General features: G+C 45.5%; 1 protein-coding gene across 3 annotated transcripts in view; it reads left to right on the top strand.

Moving 5' to 3' along the window:
* The window catches only part of CTDP1 (CTD phosphatase subunit 1), a 195,986-nt gene that overhangs the window by 61,649 nt on the left and 122,265 nt on the right, over positions 1–12,072 (top strand). For all 3 annotated transcript variants that reach the window (XM_077492323.1, XM_077492322.1, XM_077492324.1), the window contains one exon: positions 8,266–8,356. In XM_077492323.1, the coding sequence (XP_077348449.1) occupies positions 8,266–8,356 (91 nt within the window). The remainder of the gene's footprint in view (positions 1–8,265; positions 8,357–12,072) is intronic.

The following is a 12,072-nucleotide window of genomic DNA, read 5'->3' as shown; positions in this document are numbered from 1 at the left end:
GCATCACCAAGCCACCATTTCTCAACTCTGCAAGGCTGCAACTTGGTCTTCAGTCCATACATTCACCAGATTCTATTGGGTGGATGTAAGAAGGCATGAGGATATTGCCTTTGGGCACAGTGTACTACAGGCAGCAGTATAGGTCCTCAGGTCTGATTGGTCACACCCTACATTGCTCTGGGACATCATATAAAGTAAATACTGTGGCTCTGTGTCCTCTGATGTACTCAAAAGGATTTTGCAGGTAAGCTGTTATAAAAATCTTACTTTATCGTACAACAGCTTACCTGTAAAATCCTTTTTCTTTGAGTACATCAGGGGGCACAGAGGTCCCTCCCCTCTTCTAATACACATATATTGCTTTGCTACAAAACAGAGGTACTCCCAGTAAGGGGAGGGGTTATATAGGGATCTAAACTTTGTCTAGGGCGTGCCAGTGTCCATCACCTAAAGGTGCCTATATAACCAATACAGTAAATACTGTGGCTCCTTGTCACATGATGTACTCCTAAGAAAAGGATTTTGCAGGTAAGCTGTTGTAAAAATCCTATTTCTTGGGAAAATACTGCAGCTGCTGACTTTTAAAATAGTGACACTTACCTGTCCAGCGTGCCCGCGATGTCGGCACCCGAAGCCGATCTCTAGATCGTCTCTCGAGTGCTGCCGCCGCCATCTTGGGTATGGGAATCAGGAAATGGAGCCTTTCGGCTTAATTTCCCGGTTCCCTACTGCGCATGCGTGAGTCGTGCTGTGCAATAAGGACGGTCCCCGCTGCCTCTGGGATCTGTGTGTTTCCCAGCAGGCAGCGGGGCACTTGCGGAAAGGGGCAGGCACTTGCGGAAAGGGGCGTAATCTACGCCCCTTTCCGCAGAGAGCTATCCCGGAAGTGGGTGCAGATACCTGTCCTGTACAGGTATCTGCACCCCCCCTCCCCCCTGAAAGGTGCCAATTGTGGCGCCGGAGGGGGGGGAGGGTTCCGATGAGCGGAAGGTCCACTTTAGGGTGGACCTCCGCTTTAGGGTGGACCTCCGCTTTAAATGTGTTCCCTAGTCTGTGTTTTTTGTACTGTAGGGGAATGGGACTGACATTAGGAGCAGTGACTCCCCCAAACTCGGAACTATGTGTCTCCTCTCCCCTGACAACAGATTTGTGTGTTTACACACACAAATCCCCATTCTGGCTCTCGTTCGTGCAATTGCGCTGGCTGGCCACGCGCAACGGGTTCCCCACCATGCAGCGTGCGTGCCCCTGGGAGATCTTAAAGGGCACAACGTACCCATATGTCTGTTTGTGGGAATGTGCCAGTTTGCCAACGTATATCGGCATGAGCCAGTCAGCAAGTGGTTGCAAATTTGAAATGCGTTTTTCTGGATATTTTTTTTTGCTATTCTGTCTCACTGTTTAACTAAACCTACCAATAACCACTTAAAGACCAGCCTCATTTTGAGATTTTGGTGTTTACATGATTAAAACAGTTTTTTGTTGCTAGAAAATTACTTGAAACCCCCCCAAACATTATATATTGTTTTTCTAACACCCTAGAGAATAAAATGGCAGTCATTGCAATACTTTTTTTCACACCGTATTTGCGCAGCGGTTTTACAAACTCACTTTTTTTGGGAAAAAAATCACTTTTTTGAATTAAAAATAAGACAATAGGAAAATTAGCACAATTTTTTTTTTTTTTATATTGCGAGTAAATTGATACCCAGGAGAAAAATAATTCCTGGATGGCCGCACCTCCAATTTTTTTTTTTTCAAAAATTCTACAGGTTGCATGTTTTGAGTTAGAGGAGGTCTAGGGCTGCAATTATTGCTCTCGCACTAACTATTGCAGTGATACCTTGCATGTGGTTTGACCACAGTTTTCATATGCGGGCGCTACTCACGTATGCGCTCGCTTCTGTGCGCAAGATCGTTGGGATGGGGCTTTTTAAAAAAAAAAAAAAATTTTTACAGTTTTTTTTTTTTTAATATATAAAAATTGGGTCACTTTTATTCCTATTACAAGTAATGTAAACATCGCTTGTAATAGAAAAAAGCATGACAGTTCCTCTTAAATATGAGATCTGGGATCAAAAAGTCCTCAGATCTTTTATTTGAACTTAAATGCAATGAAAAAAAAAGTCAATTGGGGAAAAATGTGCCTTTAAGAGGTATGGGCGGAAGTGACGTTTTGGCATCGCTTCCGCCCTGCTAGGGTATGGAGACGGGCGGGGTCCATCTTGCCGTCACTCCATACCAAACAGAGACCAGATGGCCTATGCCGCTACCGACGGCTCTGCTAAGCGGCGGTGGGAGGGGGTAGCAAATCCTCCGCAGAGATGACCATTATCGTAAACCCGACCAGCACCTGAAGAGATGGATACCCCGGTTGTGGCAGCAGCTGCTGCCGTTAGAGATATCCCTCTTAAAAAAAGGGACATGCATCGTCGTGTGCTGGTCGTGAAGTGGTTAAAATTATACACGGATCATTTCTTTGTCAGTGGGCAAATGTACAAAATCAGCAGAGGATCAAATACTTCTGTTAAGTAACCTAATGTAAACATATTATGAGTTATGGGATAGAGCATAAAATACCATGTAGAACAAAAAAATTAAGTAGCAATCCTAATCCCAAAAAGTTGCACATTGAAATGCACATATGCATGTCACAAAATTGTAAAATATAATTTCCAAGTACAAGCTTTTTTTTTTTTTTTTTTTTTTTCACTTTTGGACATCTTTTGAGCACAAGAGGGCAGTGCAATGCCACAAAATAAGTTTCAGTGCTATACCTTTATTATGCAAGTGCATGTAGAGCTTTCAACCTTTGAATTGTGCTATTCAGACAGTTTTTAGATTTTTAACAATGTATACTGTTTATAATAAACAGAACAGACAAATTTATGAAAAAAAAAAATCCCTAAACTTTTTTTTGTTTTTTTTGTTTCATATGCAGTTGTGGTAAAATTCAGTTTTCAACCGTTCACATGAAAAATGGCCCTTTAACCACTTGCCGACCGCCTCACGCCGATGTACGTCGGCAGAATGGCACGGGCAGGCATAAGCACGTACATGTACGTGATTAGCCTCCCGCGGGTCGGGGGCCCGATCGGGCCCCCGCCCGGTGCCTGCGGCGGTCGGTTTTCGTTCGGGAGCGATCCCGGACGAGGGGACGGCCATTCATTCATGGCCACCCCCTCGCGATCGCTCCCGACGAATGGAAATCCCCGGTGACATCACTTCCTCTCCTGTAATGTAAACACAGGAGAGGAAGTGATGTATTCTCTCCTCCGTGTCGGTATTTTTCGTTCCGACACGGAGGAGAGCGGATCAGTGAGTTGCACCAACACATCCCACACACAGTAGAACATGCCAGGCACACTCACACCCCCCCTTTACCCCCCGATCACCCCCCCAATTACCCCTGCCCCCCAGTCACAGTGACACCAATGTCATTTTTTTTTTTTTTTTTTTTTTTTTTGCATTGGTGTCATTTGTGACTGTAATAACTGTTAGGGCAGTTAGGGTTAGCCCCCTTTAGTTCTAATGTACCCCCCTAACCCCCCCAATAAAGGTTTAACCCCGTGATCACCCCCCGTCGCCAGTGTCACTAAGGCTGGGTTCACATTGCAGCGGTTTATGAGAACGAATGTGATTCGCACCGCACTGCAGTGCAAATCACATCCGATCTCTGTGCGATTCGAGTTCAGCCATTCGCCGCACCCGCCGCACCCGCCACACCCGCCGCACCCGCCGCAAATTCGCACGGGACCCTTTTTTTGGCCCGCAGCAGAATCGGATCGCATGGGTGTTCACACCATGCGATCCGAGTTTGCAGATCGCACTGCGATATGCGAACTGATCTGGGGGTGTCAGTAACATTTCACTGACACTCCCAGCAGTTCGCATAGGGCAGTGTGAACTGCCGCCGGGAGGCATGCGATGCGGGAACCCGCCGCGGATTCGCGGCGTTTCCGCATCGCTCCAGTGTGAACCCAGCCTAATAAGCGATCATTTTTCTGATCGCCGTATTAGTGTCACAGGTGACGCTAGTTAGGCAGGTAGGTATTTAGGTTCGCCGCAGCTTTTTATAGCGCTAGGGACCCCCATATACTACCGCATAAAGCCCCCTGATTGCCCCCTAGTTAACCCTTTCACCAGTGATCACCATATAACTGTTACAGGTGACGCTGGTTGGTTAGTTATTTTTTTATAGTTTCAGGGCACCCGCCATTTATTACCTAATAAAGGTTTAACCCCCTGATCACCCGGCAGGTGTCATTTGTGACTAATAACTGTTAGGGCAGTTAGGGTTAGCCCCCTTTAGTTCTAAGGTACCCCCCTAACCCCCCCAATAAAGGTTTAACCCCGTGATCACCCCCCGTCGCCAGTGTCACTAAGGCTGGGTTCACATTGCAGCGGTTTATGAGAACGGATGTGATTCGCACCGCACTGCAGTGCAAATCACATCCGATCTCTGTGCGATTCGAGTTCAGCTATACAGATAGTATGGCTGAATTCGTGTCGCACCCGCCGCACCCGCCGCAAACTCGCACGGGACCCTTTTTTTGGTCCGCAGCAGAATCGGATCGCATGGGTGTTCACACCATGCGATCCAAGTTTGCAGATCGCACTGCGATATGCGAACTGATCTGGGGGTGTCATTAACATTTCACTGACACTCCCAGCAGTTCGCATAGGGCAGTGTGAACTGCCGCCGGGAGGCATGCGATGTGGGAACCCGCCGCGCATTCGTGGCGTTCCCGCATCGCTCCAGTGTGAACCCAGCCTAATAAGCGATCGTTTTTCTGATCGCTGTATTAGTGTCACAGGTGACGCTAGTTAGGCAGGTAGGTATTTAGGTTCGCCGCAGCTTTTTATAGCGCCAGGGACCCCCATATACTACCGCATAAAGCCCCCTGATTGCCCCCTAGTTAACCCTTTCACCAGTGATCACCATATAACTGTTACAGGTGACGCTGGTTGGTTAGTTATTTTTTTATAGTTTCAGGGCACCCGCCATTTATTACCTAGTCTCACTAGTGTACCCCTAAATTTAGGGGTGTCTACTTTCTAAAATGGGGTCATTTGGGGGGGGGGTTTGTGCCATCTTGGCATTTTATGGCCTTCAAAACTGTAACGCCCTTAGAAAGCCTGAAGGCGGTGCTTGGTTTTTGGGGCCCCGTACGCGGCTAGGCTCCCAAAAAGTCCCACATATGTGGTATCCCCGTACTCAGGAGAAGCAGCAGAATTTATTTTGGGGTGTCATTTCACATATGCCCATGGCATGCGTGAGCAATATATCATTTAGTGACAACTTTGTGAAAAAAAAAAAAGTTTGTAATTTTCCCGCAACTTGTGGCAAAATATAAAATATTCCATGGACTCAACATGCCTCTCAGCAAATAGCTTGGGGTGTCTACTTTCTAAAATGGGGTCATTTGTGGGGGTTTTGTGCCATCTTGGCATTTTATGGCCTTCAAAACTGTAATAGGTAGTGAGAAGTGAACTCAAAAAATTACGCCCTTAGAAAGCCTGAAGGCGGTGCTTGGTTTTCGGGGCCCCGTACGCGGCTAGGCTCCCAAAAAGTCCCACATATGTGGTATCCCCGTACTCAGGAGAAGCAGCAGAATTTATTTTGGGGTGTCATTTCACATATGCCCATGGCATGCATGAGCAATATATCATTTAGTGACAACTTTGTGAAAAAAAAAAAAAAAAAAAAAAGTTTGTAATTTTCCCGCAACTTGTGGCAAAATATAAAATATTCCATGGACTCAACATGCCTCTCAGCAAATAGCTTGGGGTGTCTACTTTCTAAAATGGGGTCATTTGTGGGGGTTTTGTGCCATCTTGGCATTTTATGGCCTTCAAAACTGTAATAGGTAGTGAGGCGTGAAATCAAAAATTTACGCCCTTAGAAAGCCTGAAGGCGGTGCTTGGTTTTCGGGGCCCTGTACGCGGCTAGGCTCCCAAAAAGTCCCACATATGTGGTATCCCCGTACTCAGGAGAAGCAGCAGAATTTATTTTGGGGTGTCATTTCACATACGCCCATAGCATGTGTGAGCAATATATCATTTAGTGACAACTTTGTGTAAAAAAAAAAAAAAATTTTTTTTTTGTCATTATTCAATCGCTTGAGGCAAAAAAATAAAATATTCAATGGGCTCAACATGCCTCTTATCAATTTCCTTAGGGGGTCTACTTTCCAAAATGGGGTCATTTGGGGGGGTTTTGTACTGCCCTGTCATTTTAGCACCTCAAGAAATGAGATAGGCAGTCGTAAACTAAAAGCTGCGTAAATTCCAGAAAACGTACCTTAGTTTGTAGATGTGACAACTTTTGCGCAAACCAATAAATATACAATTATTGACTTTTTTTTTACCAAAGACATGTGGCTGAATACATTTTGTCCTAAATGTATGACTAAAATTGAGTTTATTGGATTTTTCTAATAACAAAAAGTAGAAAATATCATTTTTTTTCAAAATTTGCGGTCTTTTTACGTTTATATCGCAAAAAATAAAAATCGCAGAGGCAATCAAATACCATCAAAAGAAAGCTCTATTTGTGGGAAGAAAAGGACGCAAATTTTGTTTGGGTACAACATTGCATGACCGCGCAATTACCAGTTAAAGCAGCGCAGTGCCAAAGTGTAAAAAGACCTCTGGTCATTTACCAGCAAAATGGTCCGGTCTGAAAGTGGTTAAAAGTCTACAATCCAGAGGCTCCTTTTATCTCCAATGGCTGGCCGTCATGCTTTATTTTATTTATTTATTTTTATTTGATTTTTTTTTTAAATCTTTGGCTCGCATGGTATCCACTGAACTAGGCTATTTGAAACCTGCAATGTTGGGTGTCTTGCTTGCTGATGAAATCCTACTTGCACTATGATCATGTAGAAAGAACTGTAGAAATGTTTGTTGTTTTTTCTCGCTGTACTTTTTGTACTTTGTGAAAGAATCAAAACATTAACAGTGTAACCAATGTTCAGAGTGCAGTTCTGCATACATATTTAAATGCATTCATAATGGGTTAGCTTTGTTTCTTATGATAGACTATCAACCGCACTCCACTTAGCTCCTCTTGCAGTGTTTTTTCATAATCAACGAACTGACTGCATACAGTATTTTCTCCACCCAAAAAAGTTTTTTTTGACTTGTTTCACCCCTCCTGGCTTGCTTACGAGGAAAGGGGAAGTCCGTTCATTGACTATTAAAAAATACTGCAAAAAGAGCTAAGTGGCGTGCAACTGACATTCTTTCATATTTTCAGTGGAGGCTGACAATGGCCAGAACCCAGCTTGTCCATGTACAAGAAAGGCCAGTCTTGAGTGGAGCTATGGATCTGATCTGATTTCTTATTTCTTTAATTTCATATAAATTTTTTTACTGAGTTGTATTTACATGTGTTTTGTGGTGCATGCGTTTATTTACATATGAACATTTTGTTTGGGTGCCTTGAAGAGACGGATGCATCATCCAGCATTGCTGACAGAAGCCTGTCCAAATATATACCTGGCTGAAATACCAGGGGGCTGGATACTGTACCTAGCAGTACTCACACTTGGGGCCATATATGTTTAGGGACATATGCCTCGAATGCACAATTCCTGTGTTTTGGGGAGTGTCTGAATGCTTTAGACCTAAAAATAAAAGGGTTTTGCTCAGTACAGTGTCCAGCCACTGTATATTTCAGTCTGTCATAGACTTTCACAGGCTGCTGACATCAGGGCTGGAAGCTGCACCTGTGTCTTGCGCCTGAGAAGACCAGGATTTGGTCACGTGGATCATATAGCCAGTGTCATAGAGGCCTAAAATTAGAGCACATTTTACCTGGGTGTAAATTGTAGTCTGGAACTGCTGTGAGTAGCTTCAGACTCCGTGAACACCAACCACTGCCTATGTTGAGAGAGATTGGCGAGTTCATACATTCCTTGAACACCAGAACTGGAAGTCTGAGCTTTCTTATTGACCACTTGCTGACACACCCCCTGCAGTTTTACTTCTACAGGGCGGCAGCTGTGCACCAGATCAAGTGTGTGTGTGTATATGTGTATATGTATGTATATATATATATATATATATATATATATATATATATATATATATATATATATATATATATATATATATATATATATATATATATATATAATATATTATGAAAGTAGAAACCTTAACATACAGTATATGTATCCACATGGCAACGAATAAGCCATTATGATTCTTTAGCTGTCAGTAGACTAACTTCTTTTTTTTCTTGTTTTTGCTTTGTAGGGTTTTTAGATTCTGAAAAGAAACTATTCTCTCATCGAATATTATCTCGAGATGAATGTATTGATCCATTTTCAAAAACGGGAAATCTTAGGTTTGTGTTTGCATCTTATTGGCTCTTTTAAAACTTGGATTTCATATATTTTTTTTTTTTCCAAGCACTCTAACCAACAATTTCCTTTTCACATATTTGTAAGAATATATTTGTTGTTGGCAGCACACTGTTTACTCTTTAGTACCTATTAAAGTGTAGTTCCACCCAAAAATGGAACTTCCGCTTATCCGATCACACCAGACCCCCCCCCCCCCCCCCCCCCATCAGGTGTTGCATTTGGTCTACTCCATGTCCGGCTCCTCAAATCCCTAAAGTAACTCCGCTTTTAAGACCTGTCCTTTCTGAAGCATTGCCTTATACTAATGCATTTGAACAGAAAAAAGTGTATTTAGTGGGTGTCACGTGTGCATTTGGTTAGTGTGGGGTGGTTGGTCTCAGAATACAAAATACTTTATCAGCCTTAACAGGAAAATTTTTAAGTTGCAAAACAAAGAAAACCATAACAAAAATGTATAGCCACAATAACAAACAAATATAAAATCACAATATATATACAAAAACCATGGATTACAATAATATAATGTAAAAACAAAACTATTAAATGCTATACAGTGAATGAAATGCGCAATCCCACTAAAACGCTGCACATGATAGATAACAGCAAATCTCCAGTGGGCCAGTCCAGGATAACCCCAACTACTACCAGCATAACTGCTAGTATCCTAAGAGATCAATGTATTTTCTTCTCTACTGAGAAGTTCTACCTATTTCCAATCAGCCTTTTTTTTTCTTCAATCAATATTCCTTCTATGTAGCTGCTGAGCTGGTCTTTATATGCAGCTATCCAGACACTTTTCTTCAGCTTGACTTTGGAATGCTGTACCTAGACTCGGATCAACTGGGTGTTGCAAAGCTAGCCTGGAATGGTACCATTGGGCACTGGGCTTTGCATTCACTTGGCTCTGCATTAGAGGTCAACCGATAAGGGTTTTTCTCTGGCCGTTGCGGATATTTAGAAATAGGGGTGGCCGATGGGTGATATACAATGCCAATTTTTAGGCAGATTTTTTTATTTATTTTTTGGCAGGTGGCACTGGTTAGCACTGACAGATGGCACTGGCAGGTTTCACACTGAGCCGATATAGTGTAACTGTGGGAAACTAACAATCAAACACCAGCCAATGATTGGGCTACTTAAAGGGGGTGTGGCCACATACACATAGCGGCCTGCCAAGATCCTATCCCATTGCCTTGTGTTTGATAGCTGCTGGGTCCCGCCCACCTACGACATCAACACTGAATTCTGGCAGCAGTTCTCTCTCTGCATTCAGTTACATATGTCAGTTTCACACACTCGGCAGCTCTGTCAAGCGCTCCTCTGCCAATGGAGTGTGGGAAGGGAGGAAGAACACTTGTGGGCTGACGGGGCACGGTGCGATTAAATCTGCAGAATTTGCATAATAATCAGCCGATGTTGATTTCTTAAAGCGGGAGTTTTTTTTAAAAGCCAGCAGCTACAAATACTGCAGCTGCTGACTTTTAAAATAGTGACACTTACCTGTCCAGCGCGCCCGCGATGTTGGCACCCGAAGCCGATCGCTAGGTCGTCTGTCGGGTCCTGCCGCCGCCATCTTGGGTATGGGAATCAGAAAATGGAGCCTTTCGGCTTCATTTTCCGGTTCCCTACTGCGCATGCGCGAATTGCGCTGCGCAATAAGGACGCTCCCCGCTGCCTCTGGGAGCTGTGTGTTTCCCAGCAGGCAGCGGGGCACTTGCGGGAAGGGGCGGGCACTTGCGGAAAGGGGCGTAAGTTACGCCCCTTTCCGCAGAGAGCTGTCCCGGAAGTGGGTGCAGTTACCTGGATTATCCAGGTAACTGCACCCCCCTCCCCCCTGAAAGGTGCCGATTGTGGCACCGGAGGGGGGGAGGGTTCCGATGAGCGGAAGGTCCACTTTAGGGTGGACCTCCGCTTTAAAGGCCAAATATCGGTCGACTTCTGCTCTGCATTGTGGTGCTTTCCAGACCTGTATGTACTGAGAAAAGGTCGTTTCTGAGCACTTTCTGGGTCCAAAGCCATGGCAATACTTTAGCGTGACTATGTCTGTGAAGAGTTATTTGTGAGTAGGCTATGAAAAATCCTATTTTCTCATATCGTCTTCCAGGACAGCCTTTGAGATATAGGGCTCCTCCCTCCGGGACAGGAAACACGTCAAGCCAATTAAATAAAAGGTGTGGTCCTCCAGGCCCTCCTCAGTTTTTGTGTTTCCTGCCGGACGGGAAGGAGCACGTTTGGAACTGGTAAGGGGAGCTCCTTCTCAGGGGTTTTGCCTGGGGAGAGCACCTTGATGGACCTGACCCTTGGCACCCCTCGGTCCGTACGAAGGGAGGAGAGGGTAGCTTTCAGTCCCCGCTGCCATTTAAAACGTTCGGAGAGAACGGGACCCCGATGCGCGGCAATCTCCCCCTCGGAGCGCTAACCGCTAGTACCTGTCGGTCGGATGGCGGCGGGAGACGTTCGTTCCACCGACCGGCGTCCGGGTACTGTGAGCGGTGCGTTCGTAAGGAACGCACGGCGTCGGGGCGGAGACTTTGCGTTCTGGCGTACGGAAGTGGGAGAGACGCACTTCCGCCGGATTCGCGTCATCAGGGGGCGCCGCAGGACCTGTTCCAGTCCTTTGGGCGCGGCGGTGTGACTACAGGGTTGCCTGGAGCGGTGTGAAGGCTCAGAGAGACTGAGTGAGACACAGGAACCATGGAGAGTGCAGTTGTGCAGGTGGACTCCGGTTCAACAGGCTCCAGTACCTCTCAGGTAAGCTTGGTGAGGGCAGACCAGGACTTACACTGGGGGGTGGGGGGTCACTCTGACCCATAGTACCTTCCCGGGGTGGAGAACCTGCTGGTGAAGGGGGGCACTTCCTAGACAGACCCTAGAAGCACAGTGGTGTGGTCAGGGGTGGTATTTTAATGGGACCCTGTTTTTCTTTGTTTTTAGGTTAAACAGGACAGAGCCCAGATACCTTTGCCCAGAAGGAAATGTGCCGTGTGTGGGGCTAAGTTAGGCACCGGTTGGGAGAAGCCGCTTTGCCCGGATTGTGTCAGTAGCCTGGTGAAAGAGGACTCGGTGGCAGCTTGTCACAATGTTTTAACATCCGTAAAGGATGAGATTGCATCCACCTTCCAATCTTTCAAAAACATGATGGATAGGATGCAGGGTCCCTCTGTCCCTTTACCCAGGGCCATGAGTATGCCTTCCTTATCCGAACCAAGTCAGGAGGAGGAGGTGGATAGGGAGAGGTTACCCAGGTCATTAGCCTCCTCTAGGACAGAGTCTACTTCTGAATCTGAGGGGGAGGAAGAGGCCATTGGGTCAGCCAGATACAAGCTGTCTTTGGATGATGTGGGTGACCTCCTCAAGGCTATATATGACACTTTGGAGATCAGGGAAGAACAGGTCCAGCTTTCAAAACACGACATGATGTATCAAGGGTCTAGTGTAATGAAAGACAGGGTATTCCCCGTCCATAAGTCGCTAGTAGAGGCGATTCTGCTGGAGTGGGAACAACCGGAAAAAAGGCAATTTTTTTCAGGTAGCCTTAGAAGGAGGTTCCCTTTTGAGTCGGATGCGGTGCATCCATGGAACAAGGTTCCCAAATTAGATGCTCCCTTGGCTAAAGTCTCTAAGAAGACAGATTTGGCGTTTGATGATATGGGTTCACTCAGGGACCCTATGGATAAGAGGGGAGATGTGCTGCTTA

Source organism: Lithobates pipiens, unplaced genomic scaffold (assembly GCF_037356315.1).
Source record: "Lithobates pipiens isolate NorthernLeopardFrog02 unplaced genomic scaffold, aLitPip1_a1.2 Scaffold_19, whole genome shotgun sequence".
Lineage (NCBI taxonomy): Eukaryota > Metazoa > Chordata > Amphibia > Anura > Ranidae > Lithobates > Lithobates pipiens.
This window is presented reverse-complemented; position numbering and strand designations above follow the sequence as displayed.